The sequence below is a fragment of the Bipolaris victoriae genome (assembly GCF_000527765.1).
Source record: "Bipolaris victoriae FI3 unplaced genomic scaffold scaffold_165, whole genome shotgun sequence".
NCBI lineage: Eukaryota > Fungi > Ascomycota > Dothideomycetes > Pleosporales > Pleosporaceae > Bipolaris > Bipolaris victoriae.
In genome coordinates this window covers 1193-25001 of record NW_014575227.1, presented here as the reverse complement: position 1 = coordinate 25001, position 23809 = coordinate 1193, and the positions used below count along the sequence as shown (strand labels likewise).

Sequence of the window (23809 nt, the reverse complement as noted above, 5' to 3'; positions counted from 1 at the left end):
TGTGTGTGTGTGTGCGTGTGTGCGTGCGTGAGTATGAGGCAATGAGACCGAGGTGAAGGCAGATTTTGAAGCCTATCTGAACAAAGCAGAATGAAGAAGAGAAAGAGGCGGAAAAATGGCAAATGTCAACTTTAGCAAAGCGGCATTTGCATCCTCTTTATTGCACCGCCCTGCTCCGCCAACGGAGCACTTCTTACCGGTCCATCTCGGACCGAGACTTCCACCATACAGATATGGTATGCAGTAATTCACTCATTTTGATAATAGCAGGTAAGTTTACTATCGCATTGTCATTGTTTGCTGTCAAGAGTATTTTGCGACAAACATCGAGTTTCTGGTGCTGATACCCCGCCGTAATCCTCAGCAACCCCGCCATCGTCATGGTGATTGCATACTCACTACAACACATGTGCAGGTCAAAGGCCATGTCAATTTCCATCTTGGGCTATTTTACCAAGCCTGATATCAACTCTAATATACCATTTAGAAGATATCACGCGGCAGCTCACCAGATGCTAGGTACAAGATCCAAGGGTTGACCAACGTCATCGGCGTTTGACCTCGAACCTTCAAATGCCGAAACACGACACGTGAACACGCTGTCCAGCCAGCCAATGCACGACACCCGATCAGAACAAGCGTGTCGTATATTACCTCATTGGGCGCCCGGTCTAACCTCGCCATCGGAGCCGAGGCGAATCGCCTATTTCCGATGTCAATCCTCCCGCTTTCTTGCATGGCGGCTCTGAGGCTAGGCAACAAGGCAGCCATGGACCTGAGCTGCCTAGTGAAGCCTGGCTTTGGTATTCAATACAGAAGGAGAAAGACATGATACTATAAGTATGTAGTTGATGGGAGGTATTTTACAGTTGTTTATCAGGATTCTGAGGAGAATACAAAACTGTACATAACGACTACACCGTTTAATTCACTCCCAAGCTCGAAAATTATACTTCACCTTGACCAAGTCCACTATCAACCACCACCCTCATTAACCCCAATCACCACAAACCAACCACAAAAAATGGAACTCAAAACCATCGCAATCCTCGGCGTACGCCACCCTTCTTCCTCTACCCCCTTCCCCATCTAATTCACCCACCCCCACAGCCCGGAGGCCCCCTCGGCACCGCCATCCTCGACGAACTCCTCCAACAACCCTCTCCCACCCCCTTCAAAACCATAACCCTCATCACCCGCCCCACCTCCTCCTACATCCCACCCCCACCTCCCTCCACCAGCGCTCCAACCCTCATCCACAAACACGCAGACTACACCTCCGCCACCTCCCTCCTCGCCGCCTTCTCCGGCCAAGACGCAATCGTAAACTGCATCACGGGCAGCGCAACCCAGTACGCTGCGTACCGCCTCATCATCGATGCCGCGCTAGCTGCAGGCGTGAAATTGTTCTTTGCAAATGAGTTTGTGGGCAACGTGCGGAGTCCACGATACAATCGGTTGCCGGAGGGGTTTGTAGGGGCAAAGGCGCGGATAAGGGGAGAGTTGGAGAGGATGGGAGGGAGGGGGGAGATGGGGTGGGTTGGGTTGAATGGGGGGGCTTTTATGGACATGTGTATGTATCTTCTTTCTTCATCGTGCTTGTTTAGTTTTATCCCTGTTGGGATGGGAGCATTGGCTGTGGAAAATTACTGGGGGGAGGCCCTTTTTTCTTTGGAAGGGAAAGGGGGAATGTTGATACTGATGCGTAAATAGGGCTTACAAAAGGTCCTGGGGGCTTCTCCCTACCTACATCTCACGCCCGTATCTACGGCTCAGGCGACGTCCCGCTGTACTGGACCCCGCTACCCGTTCTCGCCCGCGCAGCTGTACACATGCTGCACAACCCAGAGCCAGTTATGAACCGCGCCATTCATATTTGTCCGTTTGTAGCGCGACCGGGCGAGCCCTCGTGTCTCACGCAGCGTGGGTTGCTGCGTGTGCTGGAAGAGGAGCTAGGCACCAAGTTTGAGATCGAAGAGGTGGATGTTGAGAGGATTTTTCGGCATGCTATGACGGTTTTGGCGAGGTATGAGAAGGGTGAAGCTAGGGGAGAGGGGATTGCGCAGGCGGTCAAGGGGTTGGCGGTTTGCAATCAGTTCTATGAAGAGGAAGTGGGTGCCGGAAAGTCGTTTAGCGACTTGGTTGAGAATGAGGTTGTGGGGGTTGAGACTATGGATGTGAGGGATGCGGTTAGGGATGCTATTAGTCGGTATGGAAGGGACTGCGCTGTTGTTGAGGGTATGTTTAGAGTGGAAGCTTGTGAAGTCTAAGGAACTTGAAGAATTTCTTTGGAGTGATATCACATCACCCTCTCGATGGTTAATTGGACGGAGAAGTCATATGATGCAGAGATGAATCAATTCGTCAATTGTAACTTTTTTTTGGTCGGTAATAGTGTTTTGTTGCACGCTCAAGATTTCCGCCCGACACAGTCATATATGTAAATACCAGCAACCTCCCAGGATACCCATGACAATCAAGAACGGCCCCCTTGCCCTTCCATAACCCAGAATCACTGAGACGGTCCACCACCAAAACTCTGGCCTTGATACTGGTGCATACCCCGTCCAGGTCCATGGCCTGCATCCTCCACTGCCATCGAGTCCCAATCCCACTGATCCATCGTAGCCGTAAAAGGATTCGCATAGAACAAACTCATTTGCGGCTGACCAAACTCGTGCATGCCCGTGTTGGAACCAGTCAGATAATCAGAGCTGGGCGCATTATTCGGGTAGAATCTCCCGGCATCAGGTCGTGGAAAGTAGGGCATATTATTCAACTCATCGGGTCCCGGCCATGCAGGTTGCATGTGCTGTAGTGGATGCGGGTGACTTGTTATTTGATATGACTGCGAACCAGGTTGTTGCGGTAACGGCCCATATTCTTGGCGGCCAAGTGCTTGAGAGTGCTCTGGATGAGGCATTTGCTTCTTGGCAGCGTCTTCTGATCGTTGTCTGCTGAGCACCTTAGTGACGACATTGTATGCGCTCTCGCTAACCGCGTCAACAGTCTTCATCGAGTGAAGCCACGCTATAAGCTTTTCGACACAAGATGTCACGTGAGACTTGTCGATGGTCAAGTGAACGCAATCCAATGAAAGCTCGATCAAAAGCGGGGTGAGTGCTTGCATGACTGCATCGCACAGTTAGCTTAACAGTTCATGTAGTATACCAAGCATGCTTACTCATATGTGTGGCGCACCACCAAGGACCGTTTGCATAATACCAAGAACGGTTCGGGACATCAGGCAGCAGCGCTGCAATGTCAAGAGCCGCTCCGATACAGGCTTCAGCTGTCTTTTGGTTGAAGCGCGAAGACTCTTCGCTCTGTTCTCTTATCCGCTCATCCATTTTACAAACGCAGGGCCGAGTGATGCAGATTTTGGCGTTGTAATAGTAGAGATAGAGCAGCAAGCGCTCGCGATCTAAACTATGATCAACAGTGGCGGCGGCAGCAGCAGACGCGCCCTGTGGCAACGATTGCAAAGCCCAGGTTTCAAGTTCTTCAGAGAGCGAGGTCATCATGCTCTGTGCGCCCTTCCATGACCTGACAGACTTTCGTGGCGAATACAGTCCAGCGAGGATCTTGTCCATGAGAATGTCGAGCCTGACATAGGCTGCAGCGAAGTTGTCCAAATTGTGTGCAGCGCTCTTCTCTCCAGTAGAAGAGCCAGAGACATGGCTGTATACGGAAGCAGTGGTAGAAACATTGCCTGTTGTAGCTTCGCGCGACCTCGATTCCGTCTCGGTCCTGACTGTACCCGGTGGGGGTACTGTGCAGTCGTTGGCAGATATTGCCCGGGGGCGTCCCAATATTGCAGTAAGAACGCATTCGACAGAGTTGAGGGCCCACCACAGCTCAGCCAGTGAGTTTCTCCGGTTGTTGGGAATAGAGGGATTCTCATATCTAAGGTGCAGACCTGCAGCCTGCGCATGTCGGATAGCCATACCGATCATGAACCAGGCTCTGAGCACCATCTCAGCAAGTGTTTTTGTCTCCGGCTCTGGAATATTTCACCGTGGTTTCGAACATACCTGCTAACGTGGCCGATTGTGAGGTAGTATAATGCAAGAAGTCCGATTGCCTGAACCTTATCAGAAGGGTGCATTTCGTAGTTTTCCATGCTCACCTGTATCAGTCGCTGCTCCGGATGCGAAACGAGAGCTCTCAAGTTTTGCAGCTGTAAGAGATGGATCGCTCTCCACATGTAGACCAGATGATCGCGATCGTCCGCTCGCCACTCAGCGTCGACTAGATACGAGTACCGTGCACCAATGGCGAACACAAGGTTCATGACAGCTTTCCACTTGGGGCACACGTTTGCCGTAACTCTTCCATCCTTCTCGTTGAGATAGACTTGTAGTTGTTGCTCGAATTCATCGTCAACGAGCTTGAACGGACTGTGCACTGCATGCTTGTAGTAGCCGAACAGACTCCGTGCTGTACTAGCAGAGGGCACAACGTTGGGATCACCAATTTCGATATCAATGTTGGTCTTGTCGAGGTAAAAGTAGTAGTCGGTTGCAGAGTTCGCGTGGGCCTGCGTATGGCCACTCTTCTGTTGACGCCCATGCAGTGCTTCAGCACGCCGGTTGAAGGCTTCTGTACTGGCTCCAGGAAGCCTGTAGTCCGCAAAGGAAGGCTCACCCTCAGTTTGTTCCACCTTGGACTCGAGTGCACGCAGCCACTGGGCTTGAGAGTTACGGCCCATGAAGCCTGCACTTTCCGCCTCGTTAACACGCAAAAGATCTTCCTGAGCAAAGTCCAGGTCGTCATTTGACCCAACTGAGGCCGAAACAAGCGCCTCTCCGATATCTGCAGAGTTGGAGCTTACGGTGTCGTCATCGAAATAAGAGGTTTGTCTTTGGCGCTTGGAGTGTGACACAGAGGGTACCGAGGGGGTCAGGGGAGGAAGTGTGTCATCTTCAAAAGACGCCAGTACTTCTTGGATTTTATTCTTACCTTTCTCATCCAATTGGCTACTAACATCGTTCAAAAGATCTGTCAGAATCTGCACCTTGCGTAACGCGCTTTCTCCTGTGTCAGCAGAAACCGCGGAGCCAGCGGCATGATCTCTACGCACCCTCGGAGGCGGTCTTTGCGCTCCTGCTCATAGCGGCACGCATGGTCCTTTCCCTGGCGCTGGCAGTTGGTACAGCGCGGCCGGTCACCGGAACATTTGATTTCTGACTGTGGTCAGCGAGCTCTACCTTCCAAGACAACAATGACCACTCAGTCAGAGTAAAGAAGCAACTGAAAAACACAGGTTAAGCTGGAAGAGAGGCCCACTTCGCTTACGGCACTGCGTACACTACCGGCTGTCAGCTCCGGCCCAATGATTATCGGAATGCCAGGACTCACGGCTTTGCTCACTACGTCGGTCCGGGGACGCTGAGGTCGCGCTGTAGCAGGCAAGTGATAGTTGATGTTCTGTAGTCGTGGGATGGCCACCTTTGCATCTGGCCTTGACCAGGAGCTCAAGTGCTCAGGCGGGTAGTGCTGCTGCGTGTTGTCCATAGGTTTAGGGGCTTAAATGGAGCGCTATAGGAGGAGAGATGGCAGCATATCGCTGGACAGGCTCAGTTGATGCTGGAGCTGAGGAAGTAGGAAGCTAGGGTAGAGTGCGTGTCTGTAGTAACGGTCGGGTTCAGCCGCGAAATCATCAAACATACATGCATTTGGTCCAGATAATACTGGGTATTGAAGGAGAGGATTTGGGGATACGAAGCGTTGTGATTGGCTAGGGCACTCATACCGTAGCCAATCACGAGCAAACAAGCAATGTCACGTGTCGGCCGCAAGTGAAGCCACATCAAGGTACGCGGGGCACCTAGATGTGATACAACCGATTATGGTATGCTTCTCGTGCATCTAAATTTACTCGAAAGTTATTCAAGCCAATAGTCTTGCCCATGTTACTGTTCTTGAGTTGCTTTTGATGGGAACCACACATGTACCTCGTTTAAAACTCAACAAGGCTTTGGGCACCGACACCCTACATGGCTACCCCCACCATCTAGGGTTGCAACATGGCCAAATATAATATAAGCCCCAGTGCTCTTGCTTCCACCTGCTAGAGCACCCGCTTGCTCAACTCCTACCAATACTTCATCTCAGCATCCCGTGAACGTGCATCAGACCACAACGATCCGACGGAGCAACTCTTATATCGTCTCTTTTAGTCCGCGGACGATTTTCTAAACTTCCAAGGAACACAACGAGCCAAGTCCTCAACGAGGAGGTATCCAGAGCGTGGACAAGTCCCGTGCTCCCACCAGGAAAAGGAATGGGACGCCGTGGAGGACACTAGACATTAACCAGAAACGAAGCAAGATAGCGCGTCGCTCACCGATTTTCAAGAAAACTCTGCACTTTTCAGCTAACTATCTCCGATAATTCGATTCGAGATACCAAAAAGGGCTTCCTTTATCAGTCTGTGCTGGCATTCGCGGAATCTTATACCGAGTGAGGTTTCTCCGCAGAAGCTAGACGCGCGAAACCATATGTGTGCATCATGGCTCGATCCACAGAGATGTATGGTGGTGAGACATCGTATTGCTAGGGCCCATCTGTTCATGTAAAGTCAACACCAAGATCTTGCTTGTAGGGCGAGGGTCGATTAGCGTATAGCTTCGAGTTGATCTTTTTACGTAGCTTTGTATGCACGGACGCACACCGAACCTACGCATCCGAGGTCTTCTGAAAGTCCAAGCACTCGATCAGCGCCCAACGTTATGTTCCACGCAATAGCAATATCACTGGTTGTGTCGCATCAAGCCACAAACCATAGCTTACAATATGAAGACATCGCGTTGGTCGCTCAAACAATTCTTACAAACTACCATGTGACCGTGATCAAGAAAAAAAATCTAGATTTTCTTATGCAGTCTTAAGTTAAGTAAAGTCTGCGATGAGATAGTATATACAGAAGAAGGTTCTAAGAATAAACTGCACTTTTTAAGCACGGCACATGCGGCCATCTGTGCTGACTTCCCACGCCTCACTACCAACACCCTTCAGGATGTAGAAAACACCCCTGGGGTCGTACTTGGCCTTGATGGCCTTCAGCTTGGGGTAGTTGGCACCAAAGAATGTATCTTGCCAGTTAGGCTGCTGGAAATCAGCCTCATTCAGGTATGCGCCACTGCCTGGAGTAACGGCCTCAAGCTTGGGCATGAGTTGGGTAGTCATCTTCTGCTGGTCTGCCTCCATGGTGGCCCAGGGAGCGGTGGAGTTCCAGTTTGTGATGAGTTGTTGCTGAATCAAAGCATTTCGCCATGCTGGGAATACACTGTTTGGAGGGCTTCCAGCGGGCTTCTTGTAGTTGGCTGTGCTACCAGCAAGCAAGACACCCTCTGCAATAAGCTCTTGATAGACCTTGACAAGGTCCGCAGTGTTGTTCTCCACAACATCGCGGGGAATGAGACGACCGCCAAACTGGTACCTGTTGACCTCATAGGCTCCGCGTGGGAGAGGACCCATGTAGCGGTCGTAGTGGTCGCGGTAAGAGAGCTCACTGTAGACAATTGGTGGGGTAATGCCAAGGTCTGTAAGAGCCTTTGCAAAAGGTGCAAGAACAGTGTCCTTGACATACGCGGCTGTTGAGTCCCAAACAGTGACGGGCTTGAGGACAATATACTGGGTGGAGACCAAGAAAACCACCATGGCACCAGCATCAACCATTCCGGGAAGAAGCTCGATAAGCTTGGAGGTTGCTGCGGCAAACTTCTCGGGGGTGGTAGATGATGCCAGTAGTTGCATAGCAGCACCACCAACCGTCTTGGATGGGTATGCTTTCACAGTCATTGAGAGGACAACAGCATATGTGCCACCACCACCTCCGCTGAGAGCCCAGTAGAGGTCAGAGTTCTCGGTTGCTGAAGCAGTCAGAATCTTGCCTTCAGCAGTAACAACCTAGAAATAAACTATTAGCTATGGTTATTTTTGCCTGTAACATGGAGTTTCTCACGTTGAAAGACAAGGTCTGGTCAGCACCAAGACCAAAGGCAGTGCTGAGAACACTGTGACCACCACCTTGGGTGAATCCTCCGGCCAGACCAACGGTGGCGCATTCGCCAGAGACAACACTCATGTTTTGCTTGTGTGCAGCCTCTAGCAACTCGTTGCCCATGACACCTGCACCAACAGTAACGGAAGGACCAGTGTAGTACTTGTCCGACCAGTCACCGAAGGTAATGCTCTTGAGACCTTGCGTCCAGATAGCAAGAGCGCCAGCTCCAGTGGAGCGGCCAAGGAAGTCATGGCCAGTGTTGCGAACAACAACACGAATGTTCTGATCCTTGGCAAACTTGAGGGCAGAGACAACATCCTTTGCCTGAGTGGCCTTGACAGAATATGAAACATAGTTGCCCAGGGTGCAAGGGATGGTCCTATCGGAGAAAGGATCGCAGCTCTGATTGGCGAAGTAGGACTGCATAACCGAATGCGAGGAGGGAGTACTGCCAAGACGTATCAAAAATCACATCCAGAAGAATATGAATGTTCATAAGTCTTGTACTTACTGTGTAAGAGGGTTCAGCCATTGTGACTTCAACGCGCTGCAAGCGTCGGCATCGTAGGTTGGGTCGTGGCATGGCGAGCCGATGGGGACAGTAGCTACAAGCTTTCCGTTGACAGTTGAGTTAAGGATCGACCATGCTTGAGTAGCCGGCCAATCGGCATCACCTGGCAAACGGTAGCAGTCTGCAGGAGGAGCGTCTGCAGGAGCAGCGTCTGCAGGAGCAGCGTCTGCAAGGCTAGCAAATTGTAACGCTCCAAGGAGCAGTGCATTCTTGGCGAACCTCATCCTGCAAAAGCGAAGAAGAAGAAAAGTATTAGATAGTAGTAGTAGTGGATTCAAAGGAACAAGTTGCAAGCCCTTCATATATACTCGTTGCTTGCCTGAATGTTCATTTCGCACCGCCTCGAACCCATCATCCTTACTTCGGAGACCAGCTCGAAGAAGGCAGTTTAGCGACCATATATGGCCTCGTGTAGGAATGCAGCGCCGGTAGTGTCGACCCGGCGCAGTGTATCCACACGTTGATGCCGTGACAAGACACCAGCCTTGCACTGGGCTGGACTCCGGCGAAACCCTCAAGGCGGAAACTGATAGCCGCAGGTACGGGTCGTCGACCTTCTGCAGGGCATGGTGGGTCGACAGATCAATGGAGGGATTTAACCGGGTGGGTTTACGCTGGGGTGTGGATCCTTTACCGAGGGCCGTCCTGCTACGTAGGATTGGGAGTGGTCAAATTATGGAGACACGTTATGTATGTGGTAGATAAGAAGACCGACGATGGTGGTCGACCCCACCTTTTCATTCACCATGTATTGTTGCGCCATCACCACCATCACCTCTTTGAGCAATATCCCTTGGACCTCAACGTTCTTCGTTGTTGAACCCCTAGCAAGTGGAGGTAAATCGGTTGGGATTTCACAATTGGCTTTCGGTTAGCGTGTGTGGCGTTCGCCTGACACGCCGGATTGTTCCCCACGTGTCGCTAAGGCGGCTGGCACATGAAAGGACCCCTTTATGAACATGGATTCCGTTCTACTCTTTTAGCACATGCAGAGTCCAAGAGACTATGCGACAGCGCCTTCTCACAAAGTTTGCGCTATCGAAAGTGCCATGGTCGGCTATGCTCCTGTACCCGGCAGTTCATACCGATGACGGGCGACGCCACGACTCGTGGGTTTCATTCATGAACTGTTCGTAGAATGGAACCCCTGTGCACATCATACCCCAAGAACACCTTCCGTTTCGAGTCGTGGGTTAAATAGCATTACCTTTGCCGCCGTCGATTCACTCGTGACCTTTTTGCGGTTTCTCGCATACCAGCTACATAGCAGAGTTGAACCTCCATGTACTTGTCCTCTGACCATTCAGGTCTAGTAGCAGCATCAACATGAAGGCTTTTCTCCGAAATTACCTTCTGCTGTGCCTTGCTGCCATCTCAATGGTAACCACGGCACAGCGGACTGCCACATCAGATCTCCCCAAGTGTGCTGTAAGCCACGCTCGCTTCTCGTATCTCGACTTTTGCTGACTACTACAGCTTCTCTGTCTCGGGAGCGCATTCGAGACCAACACTTGCTCTCCCTTTGACCAGAAATGCATTTGCACAAACAAGGTTTTCCAGCAAAACGTAACTCTGTGCGTAAGCACGACCTGCACCGTTCCTGAGGCTCTGGGTATTTCGGATCCACTCCCGTTGAGAAAAAGCAAAAAAGGCTAATTCGTATAAAGTTACACGAAACATCAGCCTTACCAACTGCGGGGCTCCAGTACGCAATCGCGGCGACAAATATGTCGTCTTGTCAAACACGATGCTGTGTATAGCGTCCGCCTTCGTTATCATGCGATTCGCCTTCAAGGTTACCATGTCGAGACTGGATATTGGCTGGGACGACTGGTGCGTCCTTGCGACACTGATAGCCGCCCTACCCAGCGCCTTCATCACGGTATATGGCACTGTCAAGAACGGACTTGGTCAGGATCTCTGGACCTTGACTCCCACGCAAATCACAAACATGCTGCGGTACTTTTACATCATGGCATGGCTATACTTCACCCAGCTCACGCTACTGAAGCTCACCCTGTTGTTCTTCTACATCCGCGTGTTTCCAAGCAAAGATGTCCAGCGCCTGCTATGGGGCACAGTTATTTTCGTCGTACTCTGGGGCGTCGCTTTCATCATTGTAGCGATCTTCCAATGCCAACCCATCTACTATTTCTGGACGAAATGGGACGGTATGCACCACGGTAAATGCCTCAAGATCAACGCAATTACCGCATCAAACGCCGCCATCTCAATTGCCTTGGACTTTTGGATCCTAGGCGTACCTCTCTGGCAGCTTTGGGGCCTGAAGCTGCATTGGAAGAAGAAGGTTGGTGTGGCACTAATGTTTTGCGTTGGCACCTTCGTTACAGTCGTTAGCATTCTGCGCCTGCAGGCCTTGGTGCACTTCGCCGCGTCATCAAACGTTAGCTGGGAGTTCTACGATGTCTCAGTGTGGAGCACGGTTGAGATATGCGTGGGAATCATGTGGTAAGTTAACTTTGTCCGAACCAAGTATTTTTGATTTGCATATCTTGCTAATACATGATTGCAGCGCATGCCTTCCGACACTTCGCCTCCTCCTAGTCAAACTCTTCCCGATCCTCGGTGGCTCCTCGGCACGCAGCCGTCAATACTATAACTACGGAAGCGGCAATGAGCTGCGGAGCGTCGGTCAACAGAAAAGCAAATCATACAACGTCAACACTGCTGTATCAAGCCCACGGACTGCATCCTTTGATGACAAAGTTGAGGAGGGCATCAGAGTCCAGACGTCGTATAATGTCAAGCATAGCAGTAGCCGAGACGATACAGACGAAGCGAGCCTGGTAAGCCACGAAGCGCCACAGAGGCTGTAATGCCGAAATACGCCGTGCGTATCCATCTTATGTTACAACAATAGTTTGAATTAAAGACGGGATTCCCTACCATTTCATGCCATTTTTGTCCTATTTCGCACCAATCCGCACCAATCCGCACCAATTCGCGTGATCGGATGTGCTCCGTATCGCCGTGCATCGATGATTGCAACTTGAAGTTGCTCAAACCTTATCGCGATCAACCTCTGCATTCAAAACAGCTCTTCTGCTGAATGCAAACCATCATCTGGGTGCTGACTGCGGTGATCGACGTACACTGAAACGCACATGCACGCACATCACGGTTCTGTGGTTCGGCCGTCCAAAGGGTAGTGCAGATCATTCAGAAGAGTACCACCGAGATCTTCGTAGGAGATCAGCGCTAGTATGACAGATCCACGTGTCGCCGATCTCTCTGCACGTAACCTCGTATAGAACCTTCTTTGAAGAAAAAAATTGGCGTCTTTGACCCAGAATGCCAACCTGGCATGCCAATTAATTGGGGTCTTGACCTTTGGACGGCAGTCGTGAACATGGCTTGCACACCTACTCGCCGCACGATTCAGGAGGTTTTTCTGCAGTAATAGGAGACGCGGCAAGGCAGCGGGAAGTGGTTCCGGCGGAGTAGAGGCTAGGTATGAATCGCAAGTCTGCTATGGAGTAGTTATGTGGCTTGTCGAGCTGCCGCTGCCACATTGTGGGGTCGATACCTAATAGCCGGAATTCGGCATACCACCCAGCCTTCCACGGACCGAGCTTTCAGCCGCTGCGCCACAATCACGATCGCACACATCGACCACGACAGAAGTCAATGGTAGTAATTTCTATTGCTATTTTGCATGCGTCTATTAGGTTACATAATCATTCGGCAACCTGCAGCATCTGAAAGTATATACACCCAGAGTGGTAATGGTAACGGACAAAAGGCCGCGCTCGGCCGAGAATTAGGTACGCTGGTTAGCTTGCTAGCGGCCGCGAAACTTTGAACCAAGTGACATTGCCGGCAGGTGCAGGTGATGAAGAGGCCGCCAATTATTGGCCTTTTTGCCTCTTTTGCTGCTCTTGCTGCTGCAGTCTTTTTTCGCGCTTGTCTGCGATTCGATGAAATATGCTGCCATCGTATACGGCGCGGATGTCCTCCTGTAAACAGTTAGTCAACGTGGAATACTAGGTGTGGATTCTCCTCGGAGGGCTACAAACTTTCATCATCCGACCATCTTCAGGCCAAAGCATCAGATACGTCGCGGTCCCTAGCGTTGTCATCTGTTAGCCTATTTTGGTCTCTCCCTACCAGCCAAGGACTATCGGATACTTACACTCGAAAATGAAACCACACCAGCCAATCGGATCGTTGATGTTTCTTTGGCCCATCAAAGTATTCTTCAAATCCTGGATTGTCAGGTAATCCCTGCCATCCGCATACTTGGTGAAGATTTCCTCAAACTTGGCCGGGATGAATCGTCCCTCCGGATCGAAAGTCCCAGTGTCACTTCCATGTCTTGCTCTATGTACGTTCTTTAGGAATAGACGGAAATAGGGGTCTGGCAGCCACCCCGGAGATGTCGGATACGAGAAGTTGATATGAATGACTAGAACCGCAAAAGCGGAGAAGAGGATGCCGAGGCCCAGGCGATAGAAACCGATATACGTGTCTTGTGGCCAAAGAATGCCATCGCCGTCACGGTCAAAGAAGTCGCAGTGCTGTTGCAGTACGGTTTGATGAGAGTGTTTTTCAGCCCAGTTGTCTTGTGTGCTTCCTTGGGGCGTATCCAGTGAAGGTGCAAGGTTTGCACGCGCTACCGCTGTGTGTATTTGGCAATGAGCAAAGTGACACGTGAAGTTGAGTCGTGTCAGAAAAGCTTACCTGGATGTGGGAGTTTGGGGTCGTTAACGTCAAACCATGGTTTCCTCTGCGCAGTAATGGGTACCTCGCGTATGGCGTACACGGGTACGCCATCTTCCTGAACCCCAGACTCTCCAGTAATATCATTTAGTTTTGCGATCATGGTGAAGTATTTTCTGTTGCAACTAACAACTAGAAAGAATAGCTTTACAGAAAGATCAAACAAAAGAATTTCAAGTCATTTAAGCCAAGCCATTTCGTCTTGTAAACATCATGTAGAATGCGAGCTGGATGCTCCTATTGGATCGAGTGGTAAACATGACGTCAATGACTTGGGGCTTGGTATAGCTGTGCACAATCTTGAAGGCGAGGGAACCAAGGCTTAGTTTATAAGTATGGGTGTGCCAGAATGATTGCAGTGCATAGATGGGGTAGATGGGGCTGGAAGGTGACACAGGTGTTGCGACGTCTACGAGCTGCCACTGCCTGGGGTCGCAGCCTCACAGCCAATCAGGACATTGCAGATGCGGAATCAACCAAGCCGCGGCCAGAAACATGGCAGCCCTGGCAGATTTGGATATATTCGACTGATCATGCAAAATATCGTCCTGCGTATCCGCTGCCTTGTTATGAGCCCTCATTCTACTATGTTGCAGCTTTACAACCTCATCAATTTCCTCTGGCAAGAAGATGTATTTGTAAAGGTTTCATACAGAGACTATATTATATTTCCATAGGTCTCGATATTCAGATAAGTGAGTTTGAAGACTCTTGGGTGCTGTACTCCGCTATCACCCTGCACCAAGGGCAAGGTATGTAAATCTCGCAATATGAGACGCCGATGGAGCATGAACTTGATCATAGAATACCACCTATATCAATACCAAAAACCTCGCATACTTAGCAATAATATACCTGAAACGACTTTGGAGCAAAACGTGTAGATATGGCCCTGGTGATCTATACTGACTGAATTTGGTTAGCGCAATCTCGTGAATGAATGACGCGCATGCACGGGACCACGGGAATACGCGCCTTGCAAGGTCGCGCAACAACACACGGCCCTCTTGACGATGCAGCAACAGTGGACGTTGTTGGAAGACGGTATACACTTCTAACACAGCGCCGAAATGTCCTGAAATGAATGCGTAACCGCAATGTCGTCGCCGTTACCAGATTTCTATTCGTCCCAATTCTCCATTACCTCGCCGCGTCGCATCCCCAAATCGAACTTTACCTATAAACAACTACACCAACTCAAGTCCTACAGCCCACAAACACCTCTTCGGGTAATCGCACATGTCGATCTCGACGCTTTTTACGCCCAGTGCGAAACCGTTCGTCTGGGTATCGATTCCTCTAAGCCCCTCGCTGTGCAACAATGGCAGGGCCTCATAGCAATCAACTACCCCGCGCGCGAATTCGGACTAAGTCGACACGTTACATCCACCGAGGCGCTGAAGCAATGCCCCGACCTCATACTACAACATGTTGCGACGTGGAAAGAAGGCGACGAGAACTGGGCGTACCATGAAAACAGTTTCCGAGACATGGCGACGCACAAAGTCAGCCTGGACCCATATCGCAAAGAGAGCCGCAAGATTTTGAAGTGCATTAAAGACATCTTACCAGAGAAGGAACAGCGTGTGGAGAAGGCGAGCATTGACGAAGTCTTCATGGACTTGAGCGCGCAGGTACATACTATCCTTTTGGAGAGATACCCCGAGTTGAGAGGGCCGGCACCGTACGACGATCCGACAGAGCCACTGCCAAAGGTCCCAACAACGGTACTAGACTGGGCCGCGGATGCGCTTGTGGGGACAGGTGAGGAAGATGGAGAGGATAGAGACCCGGATTGGGATGATGTGTGCATGGTAATTGCATCCGAAATTGTTCGGGACGTCAGGAAACATATTAAAGAGACACTTGGATACACATGTTCTGGCGGCGTGGCCAGAAACAAGATGCTCGCAAAGTTGGGCTCAGGATACAAGAAGCCGAACCAACAAACCGTCATCCGGAATCGCGCAGTCAAGCATTTCCTATCAGACATGAAGTTTACCAAGATTCGAATGCTCGGAGGAAAACTAGGAGATGAGATTGTTTCCACCTTTGGCACAGACAAGGTTAAAGATCTCATGGAGCAACCATTGGATCAATTGAAAAAGTTGGGTGACGACACAGGCAGTTGGTTGTACTCAATCATCCGCGGCGAGGACAACAGCGAAGTCAATCCACGTACACAGATCAAAAGTATGCTTTCGGCAAAGTCTTTTCGACCATCAATCAACTCTTTTGAGCAAGGTGTCCGATGGCTGCGTATCTTTGTTGCAGACATTTTCTCAAGATGTGTGGAGGAAGGCGTACTAGAGAACAAGCGACGACCTAAGAGTATCAATCTCCACCATCGACAAGGCACTCAAACTCGAAGTCGCCAAGCACCGATTCCTCAGGGCAAGCCTTTGTCCGAAGCAATCCTATTTGACCTTGCAAAGAATCTACTAGCACAAACCGTTGTTGACGGGCGCGCCTGGCCTTGTTCGAACCTATCACTGAGCGTCGGTGGTTTTGAAGACGGCATTACAAACAACAAAGGCATTGGCGGCTTCTTGGTACGAGGCGAGGAAGCAAAAGCCATGATGTCTACAGGCAGAGCCATGAGCAATAGCAGTGAGCCACCCGCAAAGCGAAGACGAACAAAAGGCAACATTGCAAATTTCTTTGGTCCGCGAGACGACAAGAAGAAAGACTTTGACGCGGCAAGAGCAGTGCTTTTGAAAGCACATACCGAGTCCACGAAGGAGGAGTCAGAAGAGGATGAGGATGCGTTGTTTGCTGGCGACGGCGATGAATTCGAAAGACCATCCACACCTCCTCTAAACCGACATAACTCGCATGGGGATATCCACCCTCCTAATACTCCTCCATCAGCCCAACTGCAGTCAGTCTCGACTTCTCCACCTCCACATACCCGTGATGAAACACAAACATCAGCTCCACGCCCAAAAGCACCTGCCCAGCAGAAAACCATAGACACATTTTTCTGTCCCAGGTGTAACATCCATCTGCCGGTTGACGAAAAAGCCGAGCATGAAGATTACCACTTTGCACTCGACCTATCACGTGAAATGCGGCAAGAAGACCGCACATTAGCAACGACACCTTCTGTATCCACGAGTGCAAAAAGAGGCGCAAGTGCGTCAAAACCGTCACGAGGACGTGGGAGACCCCCCGGCGGCGGCGGTGTAGAAAAAGGACAAGCCAAGTTAGCTTTTGGCAAGAGTACATGAAAACGGGTTAAACTTATCATATTTCAACGATTTACGGGTGAGTTTTTCTTTTCAATATTATTATATTCATATCCCGTCATCATGATCATCATCATGCCATGTACTAGCCTTGTGATATTATGTTGATACCAAACCATTACCTTTGCTTTTACTTGAATACCCAATTTCTTCTTAGACGACTTCAAACTCGAGCCTAATTTTCGGCACCTCCTTGCTACCCTCAGGCATGATATACGTAAAGTTCCAAAACTCAAAGTCACTACATTCCGTTAGCTTCTATTCCTCTCTCTCCAAAATCCGCATCACATCAAATCAAATCAAATCCAAAAAAAAGAGAGAGAGAGAGAGAGAGAGAGAGAAAGAGAGAGAAAAGAGAAAAAAAAACTTACTTAATCGTCGCCCCCTTCCCCCCAAACATACCATTAAACGAAACCTCATACGCCAAATCCACCGTCCCACTCACATTCCTAACCTTCAACCCCTGCACATCGTCCCAGGACTTGATATCCCTCTTCCCCTTCCACCCATTGGGCGCGACAAGAAACGAAAACCCAGTCGGACTCGCCGCACCATCCGGGTAGGTGAGTTCCAGACTGCCGGGGCCAACAACAGCTTGCAGTGCTTTGGTCTGCGCATACAGCGTGATCCATCCGACGCCGTCTTTCTCCTGTTCGGGCCGGGCCCACTGTACGACAGCCGGGTTGAAGGAATTCTGATTGATGCTGGGCCCGCCGATTACGTTTTCGGCAAACGAGGTAGCGCCAATGGTTAAGGTGGGGGAGAGCCAGGCGGAGATGTTGCGCGGGTAGGTGTCGTAGGGTGGGGAGAAGGCCGAGGTGGAAACGGAGTGTGTGGCGGGAAAAGTGGTCAGGGAGGACAAGGTAGTGTTGGGGACGAGGTTGTTGTGGAAGGGGGCGAGGATAGCGATCAAGGGGCCGATGGCGAAGTCGTTTTTGTGGCCCATTGCCCACGGTTTCTTGTGCATGGGGGCTTTTTCTTTGCCGACTAGCGTCCACATGTGCAGCGCGAGGATGCTCAGGTAGCGGTTCATGTCGAAGCCGTAGGCGCGGTCCCAGGGCCCGGCGACGTTTTTCAGGTTCGCGTTGTAGAGTTGGCCGAGGATACTCCATGTATCGCGGATCATGCGGGGACCGTACTCGCCCATGATGCTGTCGGCGGGAGAGAGGTACTTGGCCCATAGGGTAAGCGCGTACAGCGAGACACCGGCGTAGGTGCCAGAGTTGAATTCAGACAGCGTGTTATCGCGGGTGAAGAGGTCGATGATGTCTTTGGCGTAGGCTTCACCAGCGCTCGTCATGTTTGCGTCGTTGAGACGGCGGCCAATGTATCCAGAGACAAAGGCGCGCATGATGGATGGATTGCTGTATGCAGGGTACAGATTGTCATCGTCGACGCCACCCACACGATAACTATCGCCAATAGTCGTGTTGTACAGACTCTCGAGAATATACGCTGTCGTGTCTTCCGGGAGGAGATGCGGGAATTCCTCGAGCATAATGACAAACGTGGTGCCAATGAAGCCGCGCCAGTTGGGGTCCCACGAGTTGTAGATTGAGGCTGGGTATTCTGGCGTACCGACATAGGGCTCTTCAGGATACTTTTGGTAATCGCCGTACCACTGCTCGCTCTCGTTCTTGAATTGGCCCTGGATAATGTTGGTCACGATCCTGACGGCCTGCTCTACATCGTCGTTCTCGTTGCGTGCTAGCAGACCCGCGGCATACCAAGCGCTCGACCTGGTATCGTGCACCATGGCAGCCGCGTCCAAGTCGAACAGATATCCTCTTTCCGTGTCATAGTACATGTCCATCCAGTCCATTGACTCTTGCAACAAACTCGTCGTGAAATCTTGCGTCTCATTGCGTGCGACCAAGCTGCGTCCGGCGAAGACATGCTGTGCGAAAAGTGCCGAAGCAACAGACAACCGGGAAAAGGCGACCATGGCGAGCGGTGTAAAACGAACAAGGAATGCTCAGCTCACAAAAAGAGCAGGCCCATCACGTACTTGAGTACGGCGGCGACCTAGGCGGCCAAGCACCAGCATCCGAGGCCATATCCAAAGCGGTACTTGGAGAGGGGTTTCGGTATCTGATATGGCGAGATAACAATGATACCGGTCTACCGTGCTCGTATGGGGCCCGGATAATTGTTGGCTAGTTCGTTCACAGTTGCGGGCTCGTAGTCAAAAGAGGAATGTCAAACCATGACTCGTGCCGACAAAACGTGACGGAACAAAATGACCAACCACAAGCATCGGACCATTTGCCCTTTGGATGGGCAGTTTTGCAAGCCAGACTACAGCATTTTTGCACCTGCACCGCTATAAAAATCGTCCATTGAGGGCCGACCCGTTCAACGTGGGAAAAGAAGCCAGTTCTCTGTTCCACCAGGCTGAACGGTCGCCACGCCGTTCACTTCCACGTGTTGTAGAGTGCAGTCGAAAGCTCTCCGGTCACGTGTCCTTGTTCACAAACCCCTGTTCACGTGCCAGCACTAGCATGTCAGACTTGCATATCTCGGCCGCTACCCTTGTTAGGCGTGTACGATACTTTATCTGCAATCATCACGGTGAGAAAAGTGGAAGCAGCTCGGATGTCGGCAGCCTCGTGGAGACTGAGCAGAGGCTGCAAAGACGGTGGCAAACCGTGGCCGATCAAACGGGGCGGAAATAAAATCTGAGATTCACCACACCCTCGATGCGAGTCATTATAGCGTGTGACGAACATGTGGCGAAGGGCTTGTGGCGAAAAGCTTAAGGCAACCCAGACCGTCAGTAAAGCGAGTAAACACAGGTGGACAATCAACAGAGAAGAAGGCATTGGCATTCTGGTTTTGGCATGCTCATTGTGCATGTGTAAAGAACCGTTCATTCGTTAACATCGATATCGCAACATCCAGGTCGCAGGTATATACATTGCAAGAAAAGCAGGATCCGGAAATAGATGCAACTACCAGGATAGCGATAGCCATCATTGCAATGAATGTCCTGCTGGAAAGGGTGGAAAGATTCCGTGGCAATAGAAATGGTTGCGCACCCCGCAAGTCAAAAAAAATCCGAAGAGGAATGAGAGACGACGCCCAATTTCCCAGATAACGTACACATAAATATCAAACATACAAAGGAAATAAAAAAAAGACCTAATGGACAAGTTTCCATGGGTAGTTTCCAACCGGGTGGCAGATGAATGGCTCATGACTTCAGATCCTAGGAAAATGGCTCTCTATCCGGGTAGTTTTTTGTTTTGGTGGTGGGGAAATGGATTAAACTCCCTAAGGGGGCTTCCAGAAGACAGAAGATGGTCCATTAAAATATTAGGTGGGGGGGTGGCCAGACTCCAGAGCACCATCCAGCAGCGTGGGAAAAAAGGGTATCTCCGGGCTCGACAGATGGACGCGGCAACAACAACAGGGCCGAAAGATTTTTGGAAGCTATGTCTATCTGGTACTGTACCTAGAGGTGCCAGACTGTGGGTTGCGTGACGCCTGCGGTTGTTGTGACAAGGGGTATTCTAGGCAGAAAATGTTAGTTGCGTGGTGCGCAATCATGAATTGTACTTACGCCGACCATCCGAGGCGATGTAGTAGCCTGGAGCGGCTGCCGTGGCACTACGGGGGGGAGCTTAGCGATAGACCAAAAAGGGCTCGTCATAGTAACCAAAATACCTTGAGGCAGTGTACGGGGCGGACTGGGAAGGCGCCTGGCGTCCGTACGGATCAGGAGTGGCGGCCGGATATGACGAGTAGGGCGATTGCGCCGGGTAGTCACGTCCTCCAGGCTGTGGGTATGCCGAGTAAGGATCCGCAGGTGATGTCCTGGGAGCAGAGGCAGCGGGCGAGGGCTGGTAACCCGGATGTGAGCTTCCATAGGTGGATGTGGGAGTCGTGGTGTAGTGCGGGTCACTGCTGGAGTAGCTGCCAGAGCCGTAGGCGGGAGTCCTCGAGGCCGTCGACTGGCGGGGCTGGTCGTAGGGATCGGCAGAGGCATGCGATGCGCCGTGCTCGTAAGGTTTTGTCGGACCCCAATGCTGGCGAGCAGCATGTGTGCGAGAGTCCTGATAAGCCACTAATGAAGCGTTAGGGCCGGCTGATACCTTTGTAGTGCGCACTTGTGGACTGTGGCTACCTCCGCGGCCCGTCTCGCCAGGCTGTCTTTCCTGCTGCCAGCGTTGGGAATCCATCTTCAAGTCTTGTATCATTTGCTGTAGCGAACCAAGTCAGTGTTGTGTTCGGGGGGGAGAGGAAAGAATGGTGATGGGTGAGAAGAGCGCCAGTCAGTCAGACATACCGATGTGAGGGTGCGATAGGCCGTTATCCAGTAGCCAGGTTGGCCCTATGTAGTTTGTCAGTAGTGCTCCGTAGTGTGGACATCATGGCAAAAGTTGCGGACCTGGTATTCTCCGGTGCCTGTGCCAGGCCTGACGAGCGCATCTGGGCCCAGGTAGCGCTGGATGTCGGCCGTGATTACTTCTCGGGCGATGCCTTCACCAGGCACAAACCACTGATTTGCGCGCGACATGGTTGAGAGCGAGATGTGTGTGTGTGTAGGAGTGTCTGTGGAGAGGTGATGAAAAGAAAGATGACGCTGTTGTCAATGCCAACTGTTGGGCGGCCAAGCTAAGGGAGCTAGTACAGACCAGGAGGGACCTTTGTTTCTCTCTAGGGGACCAAGAAGGAGCTCCAGAAGGGTGGTTGGACAGAGGACTAGTCACGTCGGGATGACGATGCAGGCTGGTGTGAGAGTCCGGGGGTAGGGGAGCTATCAAGACCAAGGGATGTCCAGAAGAGTTGGTGGAAGAAGATGCAGCACGCAGGAGCGGGGGTTTGGACCAATATACCGGCACTGGGAGGCGTGCAGCCTGTGACAGAGTGGACCTTTTGACGGCGTGGCTGCCGGGGACCGTTTTGGGATACCGAAGGTGATGGGATCCAGGTTCCTGGCCAGGAGAGGGGAGGAGTAAGGTTTTTGCTGTCGGAGGATCACGACAGGAGAGTGCCTAGAGGGATACTAGAGACTATGCGAGAGGCGATATTGCGCACTTTCGCAGGCTACGTTTGTTGAGGGGAAAGAGGGAAGGAGAGAGCGTGTTGGCTCGAGGAAGGATGAGCTTGAGCAGAGCCGCAGGTGAGGGTTGGGCGCAGCGAGTGCGGGGTGATTGGCCGAAGTAAATGGGCTCAGCTGGGAGCTGGCGCAGATATGCACGTCAGTCGGCTGGGAAGAGGGGGGCAGGCTCTTCGGGCAGCAAGCAGGCGAAGGGAAGGATTTCTTGGTAGGGGAGGGGTGGTGTGGTGTAGTGTAGATGTGGGAGAGAGAGGGAGGGGGGTAAGAGGGCAGACTGGTGCAGCAGTAGTGGTAGTTGCAACAGCAGCAGCAGCAACAAACAGTCAAGCAGCAGCAGCAGCAGCTCAAAGCGGGCGGACAGGCAGGCAGAAAGAAAAGGAAAAGACTAAAAGAAGAGGGGCGTACCGACGGCAGGCGAAGTTATTATTCGCGTGGGCCCAAAGACGGCGGCCATGGGAGTCTGGCGCGATTTGGGTAGCAAGGGCCAGAGTGGAGTGGGAGTGGGCGAAAGGCGAGGGTGCAGCGAGTGGTGTGGAGACGGGCAACAGGCCCTGCCATGGCGCCGCTTGGGCATCAACTGCCACGGGCCAGCGCCTGACGGTCAGCAAGCTAGCAGAGCACATGTACCACAGACCCGCTGTCGCCCGTCTCTGAAGAATACACTATTTGCCTTCAGACGGCTCCTTTGGGTGTCGGACGTATGTCGACATATGCGTAGAATACAGCAACTACCAAAGTAGAAAAGGGCACATTACCACACAGGCACACGGCACCACTGGCTGCGACGCCTCGACACTTCGCCCTGCGCCACCATTGGCCGACACCGCACACGACTCGACCGCTCCAGCAGCGTGGGGACGGGGGGGTTTGGTTCGGGCACAGCCGACGGCGGCAGATTTTACGGTGGGTTTGCAAATGCAATCGACATTGGCTGCGTGTGTGCCAGTGCCTGTGCCAGTGCAGAGTGTCAGGCCGGTGCCAGCCGCTGCGTGTGGGTTGGCCGGTGGTGACGTTGGCATGCCGCTGTTGCTGCTGCTGCTGCTGCTGCTGCTGTGCTGCTCCAACTACCAACTATGCTCTCGCAGCCTGTGGCCTCACCGACATAAGGCACACACCCACACTCACTCCCTCACACTCGCCCAGTAGGAACGCCTCCCCCGTACCGCGAGCCTTGGGCCCATTCCCTCCGCTCCTCCATCGTGGCCGCTTGCTATTAGTCGACAAGTCTCGCCCACCCACTCGCTTTGCACTTGGTCTCATCAGTACCGTCTGCCCTGCCTCAGCCAGGCCTGGCGGGCACGTGTTTGTGTGTCACCGCAACTGCCCTGCTGCCCTGCTGCTCTGCTGCTCTGCTGCCCTGCTGCCCAAGCCCGCATACCGCATAACCACCCACGTCACCCCCCTCGTCCCTAACCCGCCGTCAGCCCGTACTCTCCGCCCCCGTGAACCTCTCCAAGGTTCTTCGCTGCTGGTCCTGCATCCCATCTACCTACCTGCTTGCCTCGTACATCATACTCCTCGCACTACCACACACACGCGCTACTTAGATACATCACTACTTACCGTGTACCTCTCTAGCATCTGCATACACACACACACGTTCCCACCACCCCATCGGCGGAGGCTCCCGGATATGCACTGTTGGTGGTTCCTCGCTCCAAAAAAGACAGGACCCAAACAAATCGTCGACCCTGTGAATCGACCCGCCCGCCTGCCCAACCACGCTATCACCAACCTGGCACAGTACTACTACCACTAGAGTACACCTCGCTCGCCGCCTCTTGTACACACTCTCGGCCAGGCCAGACCACACCACGGCTGCACCACCGCACATTGCGCCCTTGGCAGCCACTTGCCCCAGCCACTCCCGCAACCATAAACCCTCGCCGTTCCTGTACCTCGACCGCCCTCGACCCGCCTCTCACGTGGCCGGACCTCTACCCTCCTGCTCCCATGTCGGCACTCACCTTGGACACGCACTTGGGCTCTGATGTTATCAACCTGTCGCCCCCGGCCCGAATCCACCCGGACCTTTTGCTTCCCACGTATGCGGGGTCGGGTCCCACGCTCATTGTCTGCACGTAGATTGCTTGATAACTGCCATACGCCCAACCCACAAACCAACATGCGCCTGCCTCTGCTGCACATGTCCAACCGCCCGACGTTGATAAGTAGAC

General features: G+C 52.1%; 9 protein-coding genes across 9 annotated transcripts; 4 read left to right on the top strand and 5 right to left on the bottom strand.

The window, feature by feature from the left end:
- Positions 1 to 1024: 1024 nt before the first annotated feature.
- COCVIDRAFT_114454 (hypothetical protein) lies at positions 1025 to 2270 on the top strand (the record flags this gene model as incomplete). Its single annotated transcript, XM_014695344.1, has 3 exons — positions 1025 to 1054; positions 1111 to 1573; positions 1714 to 2270. The coding sequence occupies 3 exons, from the start codon at positions 1025 to 1027 to the stop codon at positions 2268 to 2270; spliced, it is 1050 nt and encodes a 349-aa protein (XP_014550830.1).
- A 242-nt stretch (positions 2271 to 2512) lies between these two features.
- Positions 2513 to 4834, bottom strand: COCVIDRAFT_114468 (hypothetical protein; the record flags this gene model as incomplete). Its single annotated transcript, XM_014695343.1, has 4 exons — positions 2513 to 3132; positions 3185 to 3966; positions 4035 to 4084; positions 4130 to 4834. Coding segments are annotated over 4 exons (2157 nt in total), but the record flags the coding sequence as incomplete, so codon positions are not given.
- A 2123-nt stretch (positions 4835 to 6957) lies between these two features.
- COCVIDRAFT_42744 (hypothetical protein) lies at positions 6958 to 8806 on the bottom strand (the record flags this gene model as incomplete). Its single annotated transcript, XM_014695342.1, has 3 exons — positions 6958 to 7914; positions 7970 to 8459; positions 8523 to 8806. 3 exons carry the CDS (start codon positions 8804 to 8806, stop codon positions 6958 to 6960), a joined length of 1731 nt encoding a protein of 576 aa, XP_014550828.1.
- A 1102-nt stretch (positions 8807 to 9908) lies between these two features.
- On the top strand, positions 9909 to 11419 carry COCVIDRAFT_42743 (hypothetical protein; the record flags this gene model as incomplete). Its single annotated transcript, XM_014695341.1, has 4 exons — positions 9909 to 10010; positions 10059 to 10194; positions 10250 to 11051; positions 11116 to 11419. The coding sequence occupies 4 exons, from the start codon at positions 9909 to 9911 to the stop codon at positions 11417 to 11419; spliced, it is 1344 nt and encodes a 447-aa protein (XP_014550827.1).
- Positions 11420 to 12451: 1032 nt separating this feature from the next.
- COCVIDRAFT_114448 (hypothetical protein) lies at positions 12452 to 13425 on the bottom strand (the record flags this gene model as incomplete). Its single annotated transcript, XM_014695340.1, has 4 exons — positions 12452 to 12559; positions 12620 to 12669; positions 12736 to 13221; positions 13284 to 13425. 4 exons carry the CDS (start codon positions 13423 to 13425, stop codon positions 12452 to 12454), a joined length of 786 nt encoding a protein of 261 aa, XP_014550826.1.
- Positions 13426 to 14419: 994 nt separating this feature from the next.
- COCVIDRAFT_114443 (hypothetical protein) lies at positions 14420 to 16552 on the top strand (the record flags this gene model as incomplete). The annotated part of the gene is made up of 1 exon (XM_014695339.1): positions 14420 to 16552. One exon carries the CDS (start codon positions 14420 to 14422, stop codon positions 16550 to 16552), a length of 2133 nt encoding a protein of 710 aa, XP_014550825.1.
- A 171-nt stretch (positions 16553 to 16723) lies between these two features.
- Positions 16724 to 18515, bottom strand: COCVIDRAFT_114456 (hypothetical protein; the record flags this gene model as incomplete). The annotated part of the gene is made up of 2 exons (XM_014695338.1): positions 16724 to 16811; positions 16942 to 18515. 2 exons carry the CDS (start codon positions 18513 to 18515, stop codon positions 16724 to 16726), a joined length of 1662 nt encoding a protein of 553 aa, XP_014550824.1.
- Positions 18516 to 20193: 1678 nt separating this feature from the next.
- COCVIDRAFT_114470 (hypothetical protein) lies at positions 20194 to 21089 on the bottom strand (the record flags this gene model as incomplete). Its single annotated transcript, XM_014695337.1, has 3 exons — positions 20194 to 20772; positions 20859 to 20903; positions 20994 to 21089. The coding sequence occupies 3 exons, from the start codon at positions 21087 to 21089 to the stop codon at positions 20194 to 20196; spliced, it is 720 nt and encodes a 239-aa protein (XP_014550823.1).
- Positions 21090 to 21767: 678 nt separating this feature from the next.
- COCVIDRAFT_20800 (hypothetical protein) lies at positions 21768 to 23391 on the top strand (the record flags this gene model as incomplete). The annotated part of the gene is made up of 4 exons (XM_014695335.1): positions 21768 to 22232; positions 22309 to 22330; positions 22378 to 22623; positions 22718 to 23391. 4 exons carry the CDS (start codon positions 21768 to 21770, stop codon positions 23389 to 23391), a joined length of 1407 nt encoding a protein of 468 aa, XP_014550821.1.
- Positions 23392 to 23809: the final 418 nt, after the last annotated feature.